At 36.1% G+C, this 23,893-nt stretch overlaps 1 protein-coding gene across 1 annotated transcript in view; it reads left to right on the top strand.

Moving 5' to 3' along the window:
• The window catches only part of AMPD1 (adenosine monophosphate deaminase 1), a 35,373-nt gene extending 11,866 nt beyond the window's left edge, over positions 1–23,507 (top strand). Inside the window, 11 exon segments of the mRNA XM_072426153.1 lie at positions 125–344; positions 606–735; positions 2,373–2,567; positions 4,056–4,187; positions 7,672–7,835; positions 10,842–10,968; positions 12,632–12,795; positions 17,108–17,228; positions 17,855–18,028; positions 19,407–19,517; positions 20,386–23,507. Coding sequence (XP_072282254.1) covers positions 125–344; positions 606–735; positions 2,373–2,567; positions 4,056–4,187; positions 7,672–7,835; positions 10,842–10,968; positions 12,632–12,795; positions 17,108–17,228; positions 17,855–18,028; positions 19,407–19,517; positions 20,386–20,547 — 1,700 coding nt within the window. The 3' untranslated portion in view covers positions 20,548–23,507.
• The last annotated feature ends 386 nt before the right edge of the window (positions 23,508–23,893 follow it).

Here is a 23,893-nt window from a genome sequence, read left to right as displayed (position 1 = left end):
TAAAATGCAGAAAAAAACACATAGATGTGTAAATTGTAACTGTTGTTCAAAAATCTATCTGGGTCAAATAAGAAACAACATGCTGTTACCATCATGATAATATCATTTTGTTTCTTCTTTACAGACTTTAACCCACCACCACAAAAGGATGAAGACCCTTTCAGAACTGATAACCTGCCCAATGACCTTGGGTACCCACTAGGAATGAAAAACGGTGTTATTTATATTTACCCAGACAAAAATGCCCTGTCCAAGGGTAAACCGAGAAATTACAACTACCCAGATGTTAATGAATTTGTGGATGACATGAATTTTTTGATTACCCTTATCGCTCAAGGACCTGTGTAAGTACTTCCAACCAGGGCCAAAAATTATATATACCTTTTTTTTCATTCTGCTTACTTTAATCCTATACAGACTAACAAAAATCTTATTGGTTTTGAAATTATGATGCCACCTCCCTGTGCACCTCACAAATTCGAATATCATTTTAAACATCGCCCCTTACAAAATATACCATTATAACTATAAAAAAAGGTTTTCTGAGACCAGAATTTTAATATAAATATTGTGTAATATAAAAACAACCATGTGTTTGACTGCAGTAAGACCTACAGCCATCGACGCCTGAAGTTTTTATCATCTAAGTACAAAGTCCATGAAATGCTTAACGAAATGGAAGAACTAAAGGAGCTGAAAAATAACCCACATCGAGATTTCTACAATTGCAGAAAGGTATTATTATTAACAGTACTTAAAAAGTGAACCACACTGTCCAAAATGTTACCAATATATATATATTAACTAGTATTTATATAGCGCCAACATATTACTCAGTGCTGTACAAAGTCCATAGTCATGTCACTAGCTGTCCCTCAAAGGGGCTCACAATCTAATGTCCTTACTATAGCCATATGTCTTTATTACAGTCTAAGATAATTTTTTTCTGGAAGCCAATTAACCTAACTGATTTATCCTAAATCATTTATATATATAATAACTGAAGCACAGTTCTAGATAGAATCACGGTTCAAAAATACAAAAAACAAAAAATTCAGGAACTTGCTATTTCTTCATTTTTTTTCTATGTACATTTAGGAAGTAGAAAGTGATTTCGACAATTCAAGACTCTAATAATCATAATACAATATATAAATCTTACACATAGTTTAACTAGGAATATGGTTTAAAAGGTCTGTAATGTCTGTTTTTTACTGTTTCAATATCTTTATTAATTTTCATTACATTTAATTTAACACAAGCATATCATACAAACAAAATAAATGTCTCAAGCCATCCCAAAAATTCTGTAAATCTACTTCAAATCAATAATAACACCATTTTAATACAAATTCAAGCTCCTTCCATTATATCCATCTTTCTTAACCTAATGTCTGTTTTTTTTTAGATACAATAAGCAGTACTTATCACATAGTACCTATTTCAGGGTGCTTACTATACTATATGGCAGCTCTGTAGTCCTAGAACTATGGGCCTGATTTATTAAACCTCTCCAAGGCGAGGAGAGGATACACTTTCGTCAGTGAGGCTGGGTGATCCAGCAAACTTGGCATGGATTTTTTCAAAATGATTTGCTATTTGCTAGTACATTTTTGAAATCTTGGACCATATACATTCCAGGTCTTCTTTGGTTAGATTGGTTGGGTACCAACCCATTGTTGGTAGGATTATTTTATTGTATCATAGTCAGACATTTACATAATTTTATTTCTTTTTTCTTGGCAATATCGGTTGGGTATCAGCTCATTTTTAGGAGGATCATTTTATTATAGCATGTCTAGACGTTGTCTTATTCATTTAGAACTTTTGTTTCATTTAAATAGTCTACTAATTGTGAATTACAAACTTTACAAGACTTTCCTTAGCAGTATTGTATGACTAATGTGAAATAAGTGTTTAGAATTTTATTAAAGTTGACTTGAAAGCAGAACAGAAGATGAAAATATGTAATGAGGAGGTTAAACACACAACAGATGCTTTATCAGAAATCCTGAAGGAAAAAAACAGTAAGTGTTGCAGCACTGCCAAATTTTGCTAAAAATGCTAAAACAGATTTAAACAAAGCAAATCAACTATAAAAGATCTTGTTGAAAGATATGTCAGTTCTTCTAAACACAGGCATGGAAAGTGGAATCTAATCCTGCAGTAGCAATATTCAGTAAGACTGGAATAAAATCTCTGCTCCTAAAAAGTTAACATTTGCAAATGTTAGACATGAAGGTTTTAAATACAGTACTTTTATGACTGTAGACCATGTAAGTAATATTGGGTAAATTCTTTGGGAAAAACAATGTAGTAAATTGAAAAAGTCTTCTGTCATAATTATATTGATGGTCATTTTCCTCTCATAGGTTGACACTCATATCCATGCTGCAGCTTGCATGAACCAGAAGCACCTTCTACGTTTCATCAAGAAGTCCTATAGGGTGAATGCAGAGCGTGTGGTGTACAATGCAAAGGGAATTCAGTTAACCCTGAAACAGGTGTTTGAAAAGTTGAACCTTCACCCCTATGACCTCACAGTTGACTCTCTAGATGTTCATGCTGTAAGTATTTACAAGGTCTTAAGATTAATGCATCTATTTGTACTGTATGTTGAACTTCATGCATCTTAAAGATTAAAGGTAAAGGCCATGGTCTGGCAGCCATAACTATAATAGACATACAGTAGGTCTGATTTATTTAAGCTCTCCAAGACTGGATGAGATAGACTATCACGGGAGAACCTGGGTCATCCAGCAAACCAAATTTCTTAAAAAATAATTTACTAATAGTTTGTTTTCATTACTGGATCCATTCCAGGTTTGCTGGATCACCCAGGTCCTCCTATGATAGTCTATCTTCTCTAGTCTCCGAGAGCTATATTACATTAGACCCAATATGTATAGGCCTCCTTTAGACTTGCCACTAAAAACTGCTCTTAGACACCACTATTTAGCCACTATGCAGTTTAATGTCAACTGCAGCGTTTGACATCCTGTTTGTCGTTGGGTTTAGCAAGGTTGAGTGTGCCTGTGGTCCAATTCTTCCTTCAATGGAGGAAAAGCAACCTCAAGGCCTGAAGTGACTTCTCACTTCCAGGAACTGTGCTATGATCCATCGCCCTGTAACCACAACTGCTTGCAAACATATAAACAAAATAGTTTTCAACAGTCTAGCAGTTAGGAACGTGGTTGAGCTTGCAGTGGAACACTGAAATTGGACAATTTTGTCTTTTTTTCTAAATAAAATACATAATGTATTGTATCTCACAAACTATCTGTCTGTTTGTCTGTCTATCTAATATTACATATCTATTTATAACATACAACTTTTTGGGATAAAACTGTAGCTTATCTTCATAACATTCTTCATTTAAAACAAAAGGGATTAACATTGACCATAGTGCTGAGGTACATAGCAACAATTCAGCAGCAGGTATGGATTAAAAATTGCTCCAAATTAAGCAGAAGTCATATTTTAGGGGTTGTCATAGAAATAGATGTCACATTTTGGGAGTTTTTCCCAATGCTCTAAAGCAGGGATCGGCAAACTAGGCCTAGATATGGCCTAGCCGGTTGTTTGTTCCGGTCTAACGCCCCCTGGCCGATCCGGCCTAATGCTGGCCGGCAATGGGGGCATTAGGAACAACCGGAGCTGGAGCCCCTGGAGCTCCGGAGCTGCCTCCTTGCTGTTGCTCCCCTATTTACCGCGGTGGTCATTGATACTTCCGCCGACGTGGTAAATAGGGAAAGCTCCCTGAAGGGGAATCCCTCTACTCAGCAATGCATACTGAGGAGAGGGATTTCACTTCAGGGGGCATTCCCCGGTGATGGGCAGAGCCATTAGGGAGGGATTCAAAGTCTGGCCTACTGTGCTCCCGCCCACCCCTAAAATGGCCTGGTCGCCATAAAAGTTTGCCTACCCCTGCTCTAAAGAGTCTAAGATTTTAAATCTTCAATGGTCAATGGCCACTAGGGTAATTGGAAAGTGAATCTCCCTAATGGAGCACAAAAGGCAAGTAAATAAAATAAATCATGTCTATTTTTCTCCAGGGAAGACAAACATTCCAGCGCTTTGACAAATTCAATGCCAAATATAACCCAGTAGGTGCCAGTGAATTACGAGACCTGTACCTAAAAACTGAAAACTTCATTGATGGTGAATATTTTGCTACAATCATTAAGGTAAGTCTTAATAATATAGCGTTGCAAAATCTTGTTATGGTTTAAAAGAATCTTATTTATGTCATTTCTCATTTCTAAACATTTCAAAAGTGCATTTACCTTGTTATCAGAATAATAGACTTACATTTTAGCTGGGGAACAAAAACATTATCACCACTCACGGCAAAAAAATGAAAAAAAAACTTTATCTTACCATACAGGTACATTTTAAAACCTTTAATAAACCAAGCTCTATGCAACAATAACCCTATTTTAGGATAACAAGGTATTTTTATTGTGTATAGCTTGCTGCCCACTTCTCTCACACATCTTTAAATCCATAAGTGTAACTATAAATGTCCAATGTAAATTAATCATTTCCTAGCCCTCCCCATTGTAAAAGTTGTCATACTAAACTTGTATTACAGAGGGAGATTCCATTTAGATTTACTGTGATGCTTGACATGCCTAATATATGTTAAAAAGAGAGATTCCCTTTAGGTTTTACCAGATTTACTGCTAGCTGCAATCTGATACTTGACATGCCTGTCATATGTTATAGAGGGAGATTCACTCTGGGTCCTAATATGTTTACTGTGATGTTTGGTATGGCTAAATATGTTACAGAGGGATATTCCCTTTAGGTATTACTGTACTTTCTGTGATGCTTGGCATGCCTATCATATGTCACAAAGAGAGATTCCCTTTAGGTCCTAGCAAACCTATTATGATGCCTGGCATGCCCATCATATATTACAGAGGGAGATTCCCCATGGGTCATACTATAATTATTATGTTTGTATTAGTACTAAGGTTCTTGTACTTACGTTTGTTTTATTCTTTGCCTTTCTTTGATCTACCTACTGTAGTATGTGGTATACAAGGCCAAATTTAGTGAGTATTTGGCAGCATCTTCTTCTGTTGTACCTGGGGAAGAAGTTAAAGGACATTGAAATGGTTGTGGTTCATGGCAGAACTGTAACTCTATAAACATTTATTTAGGACCCAGGTCCGGAGTGTATTGGATAGAATGGGTGGGCCAAACACTCCAGCTCTTTTCCGGGTCAGGATTTGGAGATGGCTAGGAAACACCAGACTGGTTATAATAAAATGGAACTTTAAGCTTGCTGCTGGAAACTCGTGTTTTCTGTAAAAAATATGGCTGAATAAAAGCCCAGTTTAATTTTCTTGTATGCTAATAGAAACTTTTTTGAGTATAAATAAAGGCACTATTTTGGACTGTACAGCTATGTGCTGTGTGATGATCCCAGTTCCCCTGATTATCACACTACTTTTTTGGGAATTTTCTGTTTTAGAGCAACATTTTTTACATTTCCTTTTTTTCTTTGAAATGTTTGCAATTGCAACCATTTGTGTTATGATTTCAGGTACAGTAGATGGGAGAGATATACTGATTGCACATCCTGCAGTGCTGCATAGTAGCCCAAAAGACTAGTGTGATATTGTGGAAAATATTAAGTCCTGATTTTCCCTTTAAATATAACAAATGGTCTTTGTTGGAAATTGTTTCTCTAACAGACCAGGGTCATAATACTTTTTTCCCTTATCAGATAGTTCTTGATCTGACAATCAGCGTCCTCTGGTTTATGACACCCATTGTAAAAGTTGGGGTTTTGTTTCTCCAGGTGTTATAAAACTCAGATAAAGCTAGCAGAGTGGCCCTGATTGTACTCTGAGATGTATTCTGAAATGATTTAATAATAAGCTTTATATTTCCAATATACCATTCTGTATAAAATAGTAGTTGACTGTTCTGGTGTACCATAAGTACCATAAGTTGCTAAGGACAACAGCACTGACACATTGGACACTGCAGGGAGCCCAGTGACTAATAACTTGGACTTTACACAGCAACCTGGACCAAGGAAAACCAACTCTACCTAAGTATTATTTCACAGTTTTCCCTTTTATTTTATGCTGTTGCTATAGTTCTGCTATTGTTCTGTTATTGTTCTTAGTCTAGTCTATATTTTTCTATAATTTGTTTATGCACTGTTTTTGTATGTTTTTACTTTTTAAACACTATAAAAAGTGTAAGCTGAATCTCTGAATGCTCTAACTAGAAATAGTGTAACCTGCTAACCCGAAACGCAACTATACATCTTGTGATTTCTGAAACATCCCCATCTGGAGTGGCAGCGGGTGACACTAAAGAAGCAGACGTATAACTGTTGTTGTCAAGGGTAACGGTGCGAGCTTCCGTCTAACCACGTGGTGGCAGTCTACCTGTGATGGTGTGTGTGGTAATGGTTACCAGATATGGACCCTCTTCAGCCTGCTTGTGCATGGACTGTTACTGAGCGTGCTGGAAAGTCTATGCGCAGGGGTGCGGGCTGAGAGGGCGATCGTCATAGCTAGGTCCATAAAGTACATTAAGGGTCAATAAATTAAATTATAACTAAACCAAAGAACATCTTTGTATGTAAGAATGTGATATATTGCAGCTTGTCTGTTCTCAGATGTGTTAGCCATATTACTATTACACATTCATATATTTTTTTTTTTAACCTGGCAATCCTGTCAATTAACACTTTTTATGTCATAGGGTCACAGTGCTTGCTAACTATACTGTATTTATAGGAAAGCAGCATTGTCACCATAATGAAGTGTGTTAGGGCTGTGTATAAATGGTTAGGGCACGGGTCAGCAAAGTTTTATGGCCACTAGGCCATTTATGGGGAGGGTGGGAGCACACTAGGCTGGACCCACCCTAATGGCTCCCCTCACCACCAGGGAATGCCCCCTTAGGTGAAATCCCTCTCCTCCATATGCATTGCGCAGGATAGGGATTTACCTTCAGGGAGCTTTCCCTATTTACCGCAGCGACGGAAGTATCAACGCCGACCGTGGTAAATAGGGGAGCAACTGCAAGGGGGCGGCACTGGAGCTCTGGTGGCTCCAGCTCTTGTAGTTCCTAATTCCACCTGGCCAGGGGGGGTTAGGCCGGAACAAACTATTGGCTAGGCTGTATCTGGCCTAAAGGCCAGAGTTTGCCGACTCCTGGGTTAGGGTCTACATACACTTTGACACGGGTAAGAGAAATCCATTCAGCCGCTGACACTTTTGTTGAGAGATCTGATCCCAAAAAGAATATTTATGGATTTTAAATCCATTAGAATTTTTCAGCTCACAGGATGTGAAGCCAGTGATTGTGACAATAGTATTAACAGTATTGCTTGCCGTATAGTGACTGTATAGAGGTGCCAAAAAGAGAAAAGAAAATGCGCACCTCTAGTTGTTCATAGTGTTTCTCAATATAGAAAGTTTCTTCCAGAAAAATACTCCTACCAAGCAGGAGAACCTTAGGAGGGAATATAAGTACATAAAGCTAAAGTATTAGGATATAGAAGGATCCAAACTGATTCTCTGCACAGTAGTTCAATATGATACAGTTTGAATTTTTTCAATTAAGTTTTTTCCAGTAAGCACATTTTTGGACATGTGATTTCAAGCATAATTCTTTATATAAACATTTACTTTCTAGGAAGTAGGATCAGATTTAGAAGATGCAAAATATCAGTATGCTGAGCCCCGCCTCTCAATCTATGGACGCTCCCCCGAAGAATGGACAAAACTTGCAAGTTGGTTCAACAAGCACAAAGTCTACTCTCCAAACATGAAATGGATGATTCAAGTGCCAAGAATCTAGTAAGTTGTTCCAAATTTTTCTGTTATGTGCTATTTTGCATACAGCAATGAGCCTTCAGCAGAACTACAATCATTGTTATTGAAGGCCTGATGAAGAGAAGATGTTTGTATCCCTGGAACACGTTGGTTGTTTTATTGCATGTTATCCTGTCTACAAAATAAAGACTTTTTTTTTAAAAAACATTCCTCATTTAAGGATTTTCAAAGGAGGAAAAGGTTGGGGAAGTGGGTTACATCAGGATGTTCATGTAAAACAAACTTACATCAGTAGAGGGTAAAGACTGTATTTTTGACTGTAAGGCCAGTGGTGCAATACCATCATTACTTTCTTCACCATGAGATTCCACTTAGGGTGCCCTGTGAGGCCACTGTTAAATGAAAACAGTCTAACCAGATCAGTTGAATATATGTCTAAATGCTGTTTCATAGAAACCCATAGTCATTTTATATACCTTTCAGTTTGCTCTCTAAATTTAAGGCCATATATAGCACGTGGCTCATGAAATGGGGCAGCTCGTTCCACCCTAAATGTCTACCCTACGGAGGGTTTAAGAGATGGAACCAGACAGGTAAGTTTAAAAAGGGGACTTTTTAAATGTGCAGAAAGTAGAAGGAAACCTGATAGGATGAGGAAGACCTTTCCAGAGAGTTGAGGCAGCTCTAGAAAAGTCTTGAAGTTGTGCATGAGACAAGGGGTGTGAGTGGGGAAATTATTACTAGATCATTGGAGGAGCGCAGAGAGCTGCTAGGGGCGTATTTTTCCATCAGATCAGAAATGTAAGTGGGACAAGAACTGTGGAGGGATTTGAAGGCAAAGCACAGGAGCTTGAATTTGAAAGCGAAGCCAGTGTAGAGATCCACAAAGAGAGGCAGCAGAAGAGGAGCGGTGGGAAGGATGGATGAGTCTGGCTGCAGCATTCATAATAGATTGTAGAGGCAAGAGTCGGGTTAGTGGAATAACAGAGAGGAGGTTACAGTAGTCCAGGCATAAGGAGTTTGGTGGTCTCTGGGGATAGGTAGGGGCAGATTTTGGAGAGGTTGGTCAAGTAAAAGTAGTAGAATCTGGAAATATTCTGAATATGGGGGGTAAAGGAGAGGGCAGAATCAAAGGTGACACCAAGACAACCTGCCTGAGGGGAGGGACGAATAACAGTGGTATTACCAGTTAGAAAATTGTTCGGGGGAGAATGTGACAGTGGAGATTGAGTTTCAGAAACCTGTCAGCCATTCATGATGAGATGGCTGACATGAAACCTTATCCAGGACTGAGGGAGACAGGTCAGGGGTGGACAGATAGATTTGAGTGTTATCAGCATACAGATGGTACTGTAAGCCAAAGGAGGATATGAGCTTGCCAAGTGAGGCGGTTCATTACTTTGTATTATTTGTTATTGAATACTTGTAAATATACACTAACTTACAGTACAGTTGCTGTCTACCTAATTCCTTTCAATTACAATAAAATCCATTTCTCCACTAATTGTTACATTTAATTATATTTGCCAATTTCCCTCTTAAGCCACATTGAATTCTGCTCAACAGCAGCCTTCACATTCAACTCAAGAACACTCTCTGTTCTATCAACTTATAAATACCCCTTGACCAAATTCACAAATCTTGCCTAATAAACAAGCACTTCTGTTGAACAGATTGCTATACAAATAGTCTAAAAGTACACCTATAAATGTACTAGAAAGCAGCCAGTGACACTACACACAGCTATTTTACTTATTTTTGATGTGACTACAAATATATAACTTAGCAGGTAAGGGATAAAGGGATTGTGGCTATATATTTTTATATATATATATATATATATATATATATATATATATATATATATATATAAATATATATACTACTATATATGACTTTAATTTCCATTTAAAAGTAGGGCAGCTGGTTTCCTGCCATGGGAATAAAAACATTAGGGTGGATATGGGTAATATAGGTTGTAATTTTAGCAGTGAAAGCAGGAGGTGCTGCTATAGAAATACTTGGCAAATAGATGTAAAGGCCCCTTTGCTTCGATAGGACAACATTGCAAAACCACATCCCTTCCATGAAACAAGAAAAATATACCCAGTAAAACCAGTTTCCAAGTGTATGCTAATGACACCTCTGGTTCAGTAACACACTTCTCATCCTCCACCATCTGTTGGCACTAACTCTACTCTTACAAAACTTTGCTCTCTATGTCAAATTTCCCAAAGCAAACAGAACACAACCATGTCTATGACCCTGATGTACTAAAGTAGAGGATGTAATCACTTTCACTGAGTTTTTTCCTTTGCAAAGTTCTTCACCCTCTTGCTGCGGGGTTAAAAATGAAGTTAATTAAGTTTTTACTAAAGTGGGGAATAAAGATAAATATATACAAATATTATAAACTGGTTTAGAAAGTAAGTCTCTGTTCTGCCATTTCGTCAGTAGTTTACAAACCCAATCACTAACATCTCATAAATCTGCAGTTTATATGTAGAATAATATCCTGGCATTAAGGTTCTTGTGCAGGTTCTTTATGATATAGGGCAACAGAAGCTTTGCTTCTTATTTCCCAATTGCGCATCTAGTCACTCCAGCTTAAAATAATTGGAAGTGACGATTTCAACATATATCATACACTCATTTATCAGTGGAACTGGACTTCATTGTCTAATCAGCAAGGTGTGAAGGAATTGACACAACTGCATTCCCTTACTCCAACCGAGAAAGTGGTGTTACCACCTTAGCAGTGTTCTTTTGCAGAGGTGTATGAACCATTACATTACCTTAGCAGGAAAAAAGGGAATTAAGACAGCTCTAATTTGTGTGTTTGCGCTGTGTATCAAGCTGTTTGTTTTTAATTAAGTTTTACTGTACAATGAAGTGGCCATTTATACAGTATAAATACAAATATTGCACCTAGTTTGAAGGCCCTAAATGTATTGGATCTCATTTAAAAATCTTGAGCATAAAATTAAGATTATAGTATTTATAATTATTCCTTGTATTTTTACATAATAGTGATATTTTCAGAGCTCAGAAATTTGTGCCTCATTTTGGAAAAATGCTGGAAAATATCTTCATGCCAGTGTTTGAAGCGACTATCAACCCTAATGCAAACAAAGAACTGAGTGTGTTCCTCAGACATGTAAGTGTGTTTCTTGTAACACTTGTTTTGTGTAACATCTAAATGTATGGTGTCACCAGTCTTCAACATCTTAATTCTGCTTCAGTCATTATGTTGCTTCTGGCCTTCTGTCCCAATAATACAGCCAAGATAGAGGTTTATGTTTCAAACTAAGTCTGTAGAACGGTAAAATTATTGCCAACAAATATGATGTGTTACGATTTTAAAGAAGTCTTTGCAGAACAGAAGAATTTTGTACTTATAGGCAGAGCCAACTTTCATGGCCAGCATAGGTCATGGCCTTGAATGGTTGCCAGGGGTGGCAAAGATCATGTAGCTGAATCGTAGTAACATATTTATAACTATAAATAAAGTCTCCAGAACAGAGGTGGATTAGGAAAAAATCAGCACAAAGCAAGATAACAGCTTTGTTCCTATTTTCCTTTTATTTGACTTTTAAATTATTAGAACAGCCACATAGTTAGCATCCTTATTTTTATTGCGTATAATTGGTCTGGATATTCCCCATCAGACACCAACTACCTACAAATGCATTCTTAACGTGACTGGCGAGTGTCCTGCTCCATGGTTATTTCCATGGTTTATTACAAGAGCATGGAAGTTGTTGCCTGGGCCCTTGGACATCCACTGAGCTATAGGCTTAGGGTCCAGGCTATCACACTGTCCTGTACCTCTACCCCCGGATACAGAAGAACATATGATTAAGAGGCCACAGTTCAACCACTGTGCTCCAAAACACCTACAATCAAACTCTTAGCACTAGAGTGAATTAGGTCCATTTTTTTCATTTTGACAGTGTGTTTTATCAAACTTTCCACTAATCTTGTGTGGTCCAATTTTATTCATGAAATACTATGTCTACCCATTGAACTAAATATGGAGGTGGAGGGTCCATCAAAAGAAAGTTGGCCCAGGCACAGGAAGTATAAATCAAGCAAAAAATTAAGACATCTAGAAATGAAGATCTAGTAAGAAATTAGGAAATTGTTTTCAATTAGTTGTCACTGACATGCAATGTGGTAATGCTTTATTTTGCACATTGCCATAACTTCTTGAATGACCTTTTAGAACAAGCCTTCATTCTTTATTTAGAATGGCAACAACTGTAAAATAAGTTTAAAGATTAGTAACTATGCAGAAATCTCCAGGTAATGAAATCCACATGCAAGTGTTGTGGGATACTGGATAATATTATTCATTTGACATTAAAGCCCATTTCAGCCAAACATGTTGTGCATACACATGTACAGTTTTTGTCACTGGAAATTACCTTTCATGATCTATTCCAGCGATGGAGACTGACAAATGAACAAATGCACGCATAGCACCCATTCTGTTCTATAGAAAGGGGAGGGGTGAACAAGTGGCACCCATTGTGCTCTCCTCCCTTGATTTGTTTAGTGATTAGTCATTCCCCATCGGTCATCCATGATGAAGGATTCTTGACCGAGACCAACAGTCTTGCTTATATGATATGTGTACATAGCCTTAGTTTTAAGGTGGTGAAGGGTAAGATCATCATGGGTTTATTGCTGTCTTTGTTACTACTGGGCAACCAACTACTTTCTTGTACTGGTTAAGGGTGTTGTGGGTAGAATATTGCATTGAATATGAGTTCTAGAAAACACAATCATTGTTTTGTACTCTGGCTATCATTTGACAGATAACTGGCTTTGACAGTGTAGATGATGAGTCCAAACACAGCGGTCACATGTTTTCGAAAAAGAGTCCAGCCCCCCAGGAGTGGACGATTGAGAAGAATCCATCATACACTTATTATATCTACTATATGTATGCCAACATCAGAGTGCTGAACAACCTCAGGCGGTATGTTATAAAACAATTGTCTTTGACATAGTTATTGATATCATCATTGAGGATATGCTTAGAATTCTGGGCACATGGAAGTGCATATTATCTGAAATGTAAATGCAGTTACAACAGCTTGACAAAATATGGCAATCAACAGCTAATATACTTTATTTAATGAAACAATCAGTTTCTCATTAATATATAAATGATTAATATAATATTTTTCCATAATTTATTTTGTTAGGTGAACAACAATACATTTTTGATGATTATAAACCATGAAGGAAATATAATTACATTGCTTATTATGTCTCTTTTTTTGCTTTATATTGATAAATCTAGACTATCCAGTTATTGATCTCTAAATTGTATCTGGCAGTGTATTCACTAAAGTGGTTTTTCATTCTATAAATATTTGCACAAAATTGTTCAAGCTTGCTGCAAACTTCTGGCAGACTTTATTCTAAGTAAATGCGGAGTTGTTGTCATATGGCAAACAAATCAAGCGTGACAAATCATATCATTAATATGTAGCATTTAAAGTCATAAATGGGTATCAGTCATCACATCCAGATGCGAAGGGAGAAACCACCCTTTAGGATATAAAGTGTTTTTGGAACACTTTACTGTAAGCCAGTCATAATATCATAGAATAAATAGGAAACTTGTTGCAGGTTGCCATTGTGTTACCTATAGTTGGAGATCTTGGATTTTAGAAACTTTTGTTCTAGTTCTAGCCAACTGGCATGCAACTTATTGTAATTTGGTAGGTATATACCGTACTGTATATTTGAATATGAAGTGTTAACAAGTGATGGTCGTACCTGTTTATTTATTGTGGTTTGTATTTTAAAAATTTTTAGTTGTACTTTACTAGAGATAGATGTTGGTATTGATACCCATCATTTCCTCTTTGGTGCATTATGAACCATTATTTTAGCAGGACCTTATGGGTCTAATACATTAATATTTCTAATTATGTTTTCTGAAATTAAATGATTGTTAACATGTGACTTAACCCAGTGACTTTCCCAGCATTGTCATATCTTGTGGAAAACAATAGCAAGCAGCCAACAAATTTCAACAGGGTGGATTCATTCCTTCTCTAAAATTAGTCTGACAGCTTGCAGAAGTCATATTATGCTCACAGACATTTAGCAATTTTCTGGTATGACTAACCAACCAAATTAGATGCAATGTTGTTCTATGTGTATACCAAAAATATATATTTTATTATTTTCAAAAACAAATGTATTACTGTTTTATTGGTACAATGTAGGGTCAGCTACCCACTGAATTCTCTGCTTACATTGCTAATTGCAGTACAATGCACTATATATATTTATATATATATATATATATATATTTATATTTAAAAAATCCTATTTTAGTCCACATGTCTGCTGGTGACTTGCCTTCATCTTAAGAGCCTACTAAGTTTAAACCATCAAAAAAATGAGCCTCTCACTGTTGGTTTAAGAACCAGGAATATACCCAAGCAGATACAGGGACAACATACAACATATGGACTCCATGATTCTCTATGAACAAACATGGTCCTTGGTGGGAACTAAACCAGTGACTAGAGCTGCAGAACAAGCTTTTGACCCATTGCTTTTATGCTTGCACATCCTATTTTTGCTTTGCATTGTGGCCAATATTGCATTGAATTTTTTCAAAATATACAACAAAAGTATACAAAAACTACTTCTGCCTATTTATAAACTTGTATTATTGCAACACAATTCCTTCTAATGTTTGCCCCATATTAGCTATTGTCCTACCCATCTTGATTGTATTTACAAAAACTCCCTTGAAGCAAGAATGTGAGCTGCTATTCCATATCCACCCTGTGGGAAAAGTTCTATTTTGCAATAAAGCTGGATTAAATTGTATGTCAAAATTACCAGTGACATATCTTAACTAGATGTCAGTAGTACAAATCTCATTAACTGCATGCAATATACTTGTAAATCAGGTACTTTTTCTCCTATAAACTAATAATTTAATTGATGTGTATGAAATACAAAATGTGCTTATTTAGTTATTAAGACATTGTCTAGATAACAATTGACTCGTAAACTCAGAGATTACAATACATGTGCTAAATGCCTAGTTTTACTTGTACAAGCTAATACTGGGCATTCAATTCAACATGACAAAACACATTCTGTGTAAAGCTACGTACACACGGCAGATTTTTATCGCCCGATAATTGGCATCGGCCAATTATCGGGCGAAAATCTTCCGTGTGTACAGTCGGTGTCGTCCATCGTCCGGACGACCGACCTGCCGGATCCACGGAAGATGGACGACAGCTGATCGTAATGAAAGGGAAGGGGAGAGCGCGCAGCAGGGTGCCGCTCCGTCGCTCTCCCCCTCCCCTCTCCATAGAGCATGAACGGTGCTGTATGTACAGCATCGTTCATGCATCTTGCAGCCCCTTGTCGTTGGAAAGGATCGTGAAAGATCCTTTCCAACGACAAAAATTGCAATTGTGTACGCAGCTTAAGTGGATGATCACTATTGTGTGGTAGCTGTATTGTTTACTAGTTAACTAAAAAAAAACATCACAGGCAAAGTTAGAATCTGGGTTGGCTGCATTGTATTTTAAGGCCAACTATATCACATTAGTACAAGCTTAATTGATTACCCATAATTATATTGAGAAACTCCATCAGAGCCCCCACCATCACTTAATCACCTACCTGCGTAGAAGGTAAGTTGGAGCACAGCTGTTACACACATAAACACGTTCCACATGTCATAATCCATTTCAAATGACAGGATCTATTCGCATATGCAACAAAACCCATACAAATGTATATAAAATTATAAAAATTACTACACCCTACCGAAATGTTAACATATAAACTTTAATATATAAAGAGATAGGAGGAGAGATGGAAGAGGGAAGGGGTGAGATATGGAAAAGAAAAAGTCAAAAACAGATAGAAAAGGGGGAAGGGAAAAGGAAAAAGGGAAAAATGGTGGTGTGGGGATTTAGGCAAAGATGGCGAATTGATAGATGGTTGTAAAAAGTTCTCAATATATTCAGTCATACAAATGTGAAATATCCCATGTGAATTTTTAACAATTTGAGATCCTGATGTTTATCATAAAGATCCAAAAGTGATGTTTTTGCTTCCACAGAGCAATGAATCACCTGTTTACTTAGGAATATCCATTCATCTTATGATTTGTACCGTAATAAAAATCCAGTTTTAAATTATTTCAATCAAATAAATGTTTACCACATTAGTTGTTCGTTAATATCCTATATATAGTCCTCCACTCTATCTTGTAAGCATATTCTGGTTTGTACCAAGTACTATACATAACAACATGCACACATTAAAACTTATACATTCTTTACAACTCTTTTACAATAAACCATCACTTCAAAAAATTGGATCTTCAAATACCTTAGTTTTATAGATCAGGGCTGTCCAACTACACCAGTTTTTAAAACATTGTAAACAACTGATATTTAGAACTTCTGCTTTTGATGTCCCATGCCATACAATTGGCTTTCAAATTAAGCTTTAAGCAGAAAACTCTAAGCACTTTAAGCACAAAACTCTACATAATGGAAAAGTCAGCCTGAACTACTTCCTATAAAATTCTACAAAGTATGGTAAGATAGAAGGGTCTGGCACTGGTAGTCAAGCTAAGGGTGTCCAGGCAACAACTGAGGCAAAAAAAAGTCCGAAACAGACTTGAAATCAGCCTTTGGTCTGAACTGGAAACTTTTTTGGAATCTGAACTGTAAAACAGACCATTTTAACTCAAACTTGGCTTGGGACATCTGGATTCATAATATTTCTTCCCAAATGTATTATCCAAATTTCAATAGAAGCCACCCAGATTTGTTCTATTCTAAAATATGTAGCAGGTGTAAATGCAGGGAGTAATGAAAGTAAAGAGTGATATAAACCCTGTAAACAGTATTTACAAAATGTTCATGGTGTGTATTAACCTTTGTATTTTGGATTGATGCTGGTTTTGTTAGCATCTAGGCAGATAAAAACATTTGCTATGTGATATTCCAAACAGTTGCTTTTTACGTATCATGAGGAGGTCATCCAACATGCACTGAATAGTAAATGTGTTGACAAAAATAAACAAGGATCTAATCTTTCTTTGTCATATGATCAAATTCCTACATTGGTCCAAGGAATCCTGAAAATTATCATCTTGGGAGTAAAAAAAACACTTGATAAAAGGTTGTATTTTGTATAAACAATTTGGGAATTTCATAGCGGTGGTCAATTATTATTGTTGTACATTATAATAAATACTGATAAACGTTTTACTTTATTTTTAGGGAGAGGGGAATGAATACTTTCCTTTTCCGTCCCCACTGTGGAGAAGCTGGTGCCATCACTCACTTACTGGCAGCATTTATGACAGCAGATAACATCTCTCACGGCCTAAACTTGAAGAAGGTACCTTTTTTGTTTATTATTAAAAAATGCTGATTAACCTTGGAAGAAAATGTACTTTTGTGCCATGCTGGCATTTGGTACTGCTCTACATTCAAGAAAAAAACATCTGTTGCTTTTCAAGAATTATTTCAACTAAGGAAATTATGGAATACATTAGCTATCACTGGTTCCAGTCAATCTCTTTCATGGATATCTCTCTCTAAGGCTATAACTTTGTTAACAAGTGATTACCATACATCCATTAGCTTGTTGAACATCTCTTTCTAAAACCATGGGCATGAACATGGAATTAGCCTGATGTTACAATTTATGTGCACTTTTCCAGAGCCTATGTGGTTTCTGGTACTTGCCCTCCTTCCCCAAGTCTGCTGCTATGAATGGGATTGCAAGAGGAGGATATCTAGACATATATAGACATCTAGTCATATTTAAGTCGCATTGTTGCATTTAAAAATGTACTTTTAAAAAAATAGACAACTGAATAATATATATATTTTTTTATATCTGGTCCGGCTCAGCAGGTCTAAAGTACATGAAGCTAAATCAATCTATTTTCTCGAAATGAGTCAAACAGGATTGAAGAATTGCATTCTTACAATATATCTGAAAATGTCTTTATTTTTCAGAGCCCAGTGCTACAGTACCTGTACTTTTTGACAAAAATTCCCATTGCTATGTCACCACTGAGCAACAACAGCTTGTTTCTGGAGTATGCCAAGAACCCCTTACTGGATTTTCATGAAAAAGGCTTGGTGATCTCATTGTCCACAGATGATCCAATGCAGTTCCATTACACCAAGGTAAAAACAAACTAAAATGTTTCTGCTAATGATTTTCTTTTTTAGTGGTGAATATGTTCATGGAAATAAAAGGACTGACAAAAGATCAGTAACTTTTCAAGTGTTTAAAAACCAAAAGACGTTCCTCAAATTTTTTAACCTTGTTCAACCTATGCCACATCCCTTAATATCAATTTGGAAACAAATATTTTTTTACATAACAGGGTCAATAACCTTGAGACTTTAAAGGCATATTCTCATTCACAATCCAGTATGTATCTTTTCTTAATACAAATGTATATTAAAATAAATCTTTTGTAATTTTTTAGGGTAATATGTTCCTGAGGAAGCGGACTATGTTCCGAGAAACGTGTTGAACTGTTATACGTCTATTTGTAACAACAACAGATTGATTATTGGAGCATGTAAATGTGTTAATATTTGTATTTCTTTTAATAAACATTTGTATTAACAAAAGATACATACTGGATTGTGAATAAATATATGTCCCAAGATTATTAACCTGTTATGTTTGTTTGCAAACTTTTCAAGTGTGCATGAAAACACTGGCTTGTCACAATATACAACAGTTTAATTATTACAAAAAAAGCTTTGTACAGCACATTTTATAATTAGGCAGTCCCTAAGCTCCAGTCCAGGCACTCTGCCTAAACTGAGAAGATATATTCTGTATGCTGCAGGCAGAGCAAAGCATTTGCATAAGCTCCTTTCCCCAAGTAATCAGGCTTCAACAATATAGCTTAGTAAGCTGTGTGAGTTGTGGCAGACCCTGCTCACACCTATTCATTGTAATAATGCATGTCAATGCAAAATACAGAGTATAGTATGTTGCATTGCATTCCTTTTTAAAAGCATGCCAATTGTGTTACAGAAAATGCTCTTTGTGGTACTTTGGCAACTGACTCAAATGACTGTTGTTTCTGAGCAAGGTTCATAACCCAGGTGGGCAATTCTGATACGATTTAATGCATTAACAAAGATGGCACCAAAGAAAAGTATAGAAGGTGGAGTACTTTGACCCCTCTTAGAGATAATAGATCATTGTAAATGTTAAGCTTTACATAGAATGTATTCAGTTAACATGAAAATCATAATCTAATACTGTGCACTCTTAAAAGAAGATAAAATGTCAAGTGTACACATATATGTTAAATATTTGTCATTATGTTATACTGTATAGTTTTTCCTGTTGCAGGATGACAATAGTAAGCTACTAACCTGCAGCACTGGAGTGTTAGCTCCTTCAGCTGCCAAATATACTAAAAAACAGATTTTGTCTTTACACATTCTTATACTATAATCACATGCAAGTGTCAAAAGTCAAAATGCAAGTTTTCACCCTAAACAAAGTATGAAATTACCTTCTTTTGGTCTACAGGAGCCCCTAATGGAGGAATACGCTATTGCTGCCCAGGTCTTTAAACTTAGCACCTGTGACATGTGCGAAATAGCCAGGAGCAGCATGTTGCAGTGTGGTATGTCCCATGAGGTAAGTGTCTGCTTCATAGGGTCAGTGCTTGGCACCACAAAGAACCAATGGGCAACTCTCAACTTGCTTTGTACCCATTACTTCTTATTGTTCCCTACTAGATTTATTATTATTAATATTAATGTTATACTGTATTGATATAGGGCCAACATAATACATTGTACAATAAATAGGGATTTAGTCAAAGATATACAGATGTGGCCAGAAGATTTGAATATGTTGCGCTTAGTGCTGTTCCTTTTGACTCTGCTGCCCTAGGCAGTTGCCATTTCAGAAAATACAGCCATGTAACTTACTCCATAAAAACACATCCAAAAATCATGAAAATCATTTTATGAAATGAATGTCCTTGAAAAAATGTACATTTACCAATGTTTACCTTTAAACATAAATGTCTTTATACATACCAGTAAAGGAAAATGTGTTTATTTTTTAGTACATTTAAAAAATTACAGTAAATACATTTTCATCCCATTAAGATTGATTCATTAGGGAATTTAGTAAATGATAATTCCCTTAGCTTAGTTAACTCATTTAGCAAAGAATACACAATCATGCGCAAGGACATCTGAAAAAAGCTACATTTTTGCAGGCACAGTCAGCAGAGCTTAACCTCATTCACTAAGCTAAGCAATTATCCCTTGCAGAGTGAATATCCCAAACTTCATTGGTAATTCAACCTACAGTACAGCTATGGTAGAGTAAAATTAGGTTGGGTATCTAAGCATAATCTACGTATCAGCTGGCATGGGTTCTTAAAGGCATGGTTTAACAATACAACATTAGGACAAGTTAAATGTTAAACTTTACTTTCAGCTGAAATGACAACTTTGTAAAGGAAATCATCATCTGTATTTTATGTGTCCAGGAAAAGGTGCATTTCCTGGGTGAAGAGTATCGAAAAGAAGGGCCTCAAGGAAATGATATCCGCAAGACCAATGTCGCTCAAATAAGGATGGCCTACAGATATGAGACCTGGTGCTATGAGCTCGATCTGATCCTCCAAGCACTAAAAACAGCAGAACAGTGAGCTCGTTTTTCTTTCTGACCATTGCTGAGGACATTGCAACCACATTTGACATTTCATGTCTATAGGATCTGTAAGCTTCAAACCAAATGACACTGGAACACTAATTTCACTGGTCCCAACCTTTTACTGAAACCTATAAAAATTACTGTTTTTGTATTTAATGTATCAACCATTTTGCATATTATATTTATTGAGACCAATAAAAACACAGAAAAGAAAAACAAAAAACTATATATATATTTAAATATGTTGATGGCATGATTTTTCATGTGCATCATTTGGCTATGGGTGTTATTTTACACAGATATAAAATAATGGTAGTTTGCACAGTTTATTTTGTGTGAATACTATATGAGGAAAATGACACCTGCTATCTTCTAAACACATACTCATTACATAGCAGGGCCAATGATTAGGGGCAGAGTACCAAGTACCAATTTTCAACTTGGTTCTAATATATTTGAGTTCCCAGGACCCTTGTATATGTGGGCATTGCCTGTTTACATTTTGACTAAGGGCATATGATTCCTTTTATATTTGCATTAAACATATAAATTGTATGTACCCACCTATACACATTCATATATGTTTACCTATACTTCCCCTGTAGGTACTGATCTATACGAATGCTAGACTTTCATCACTGAGGATGATCATTCATTGTCTTGGGTAAAAATCTAGGGTCATTCCAAGTGTCCCATGGCTGTGTTTGTTGATCCACCATGAAGATTTACCAAACTACCAACTGCCAAATATGACTATCATTTAACGTCTATCATATTGCTTTCAAGAACAGTATCTACATGTATAACAGTGGGAGGAGCATTCGATTTTAATTTAGATAAAAAACTGATAATTTCAGTAAAATGTTGAGAAAAGTGTACATGTTATAAAAATAACATCAAGTATAAGTATGTGTTTTATGAAAGAGATAAAGATTAGTTGTACTCAGGGAAATTCTGCAATGTATTCTGTATAAGTGTTTGATTTTATGCTGATTCATTGTTCATGTTTTTTAGTTTGCAAATGCTATTCATATGTCTTTTGTTCTTAAAGTATAACTGTACTTCTTTATAAAAATGCAGCAAAACTTCCCATTTTCTCATCAAATAGTATATGACTATAAAATCCATAAACACAACCCTAACTCCCATTTGTTTAGTAACCTGTACAGAGCAATGTTCTGAGCAGAAATTAAACTTCACTTATGTTCTATGCATGTGGTGTTGGCCCCAAAGAAATAAATAGAAATACAACTTGTATGCCAGACTCTGTCTGTACATAGTACAATGGAGGCAACCAGCTCAGTTCCCAGCAATGTGAAGATTAGGGTAATGCAATATAAGTGAAGGCCGCAATTAAGAAATGTAGGGTTATATAATTTTAGATTAATAATAATTGCCTTTGCTGCTATTTTATAAAAAATACTGTTATCCTTTGTTGCTAAAGCCTTATATTCAATAACACAGGGAGTGCTGTCCCTGTCTGACTGCAAGTATTTAATTTTACAATATGTTGAAATTTTTAAAAACATTAGGGTTGATTTACTAAAATAATGTAAGCTATTCATGTGAGTTATCACTAGGGGCTAGTTCACTTGGCCTAGTGATTGTGGTAAACCAGCAAGTATTTTTTTCACAACTACAATCACTATTATATAAACTTTGTAAATTAACAAATACATATTTCAGAGTCTGCATAAAAAAATAGTGCAAAATAAAACTCCTTATTAATTAAATAATCCATTTTTAAAGGTTTATGTCCGCCCAAAAAAGGGGGGCTAAGGAGGAAATGAGACTTGGATGTAAAAAGTTTAGCAGCCACTCCAATTTAGGGACTGTTGAGAGGTTTTTAATCATATGCAAGAAAATGTAAAAAAAAAATGTTGCTGGATTGAAGTCAACCTATTTTGCCTCATTCACTACTGTAACTAAATTATCCCTAATCATGCATACTCACCAAGAGTGAGTACAGGTAGTCCCCGGGTTACATACGAGATAGGGACTGTAGGTTTGTTCTTAAGTTGAATTTGTATGTAAGTCAGAACAGGTACATTATTTTAATAAATGCAATTAGGACAGATGTTTGTCTCAACATATTAATATTAGGCAGCATGGTGTCAGTTACGATATAAAATCCTCACTGTGAGCTAATCACAAACAACTTCTGGAGCAAGCTGTGCTTTGATATGCAAAAAGATACAACTTAAGAGTTTGTCTTGGTCATTAAAGAGTTACAAGATTTTTCAGAACAGCAAAAGATTTCTTCTGTAAGTCATGCAAATCTCCCCCTCCTACCTAACAAGCCTTCATCCTGCTCCATTCGTATCTAGGAGTCGTCCATATGTCGGATGTCCTTAACTTGGTGACTACCTGTACGCATTTTTCTAAGCGCACACCCAAATCTTTTTAGGTATAATAGCTTCAATGAGGGGTTATGTCACTGCAGAGTTTAGCAATAAAGACAGCCTACCCAAGCCCTATAAACTTTTGAAACAGGGAGCTTTATTTGGGTTATTGGAGAATGTCCTACTGTTGGGATATATGTCAGACAAGTGACTGCACCCAAGCAGCCTATGCACAAACAGCAAGCAACAGAAGAGTCTCTATTAGGTGACTGGAACAAGGCCAATAAGATTCCTAAATTGAAGGATTAGGCCTCAGTGGAAAGTAAATCCCCTTGACCTCCTTTCCATTATATAGTACTTATTTACTTTATCTATTTATTAACGCAAATAGGGGATGTAGATAAATACACATCCACAGTGTGATTAGCATGCAATGAACACAGCCACTTTAAGCTTAATAAGTTTTACATTTTTCAAGACCTCTGACTCATAAAGTAGATCCCTTACTTTTGTTAAGGTCACATTTCATGTTTCATTTGTAAAAACAAAATAACCTTGTGTTCTGATTTATAACATGCAGTTGACGTTCTCAGCAATAAATATCATATTTGAAGTTTCAAGTGTCCTTTTTTCGATGTACCCTCCTATTTCCTTCCACATGACTTCACCTTCCCTCTATATATGGAATCTGCTAGATCAGTATAGGATGCAGGGGGTCAAGGAACACACAGCACACACTAACAAACAAAGCTATTTAAAGGTCATTTCTGAAATGTGTCAGAGCAAAAAAAATAAGTTCATTTTTATTGACAGTTTACTTGTACTAAAATGTAAGCAATATGAGTAAGTGTCTAGACTCTAGGTGATTTTGTAATAACAAAAATAAAATGTTGCAGGTGATGATTTTGTAATGTGCAGATCGGCCCATCAGCAGAATTTAAGGTCTCCTTTGTTCTTTATTAGCTGTTGGTGCTATTTTGGGATATTCACATAACATAA

The sequence above is a fragment of the Pyxicephalus adspersus genome, chromosome 1 (genome assembly GCF_032062135.1).
Source record: "Pyxicephalus adspersus chromosome 1, UCB_Pads_2.0, whole genome shotgun sequence".
Classification (NCBI taxonomy): domain Eukaryota; kingdom Metazoa; phylum Chordata; class Amphibia; order Anura; family Pyxicephalidae; genus Pyxicephalus; species Pyxicephalus adspersus.
The sequence above is the reverse complement of the archived record's forward strand: the minus strand, read 5'-3'. Positions and strand labels throughout refer to the sequence as shown.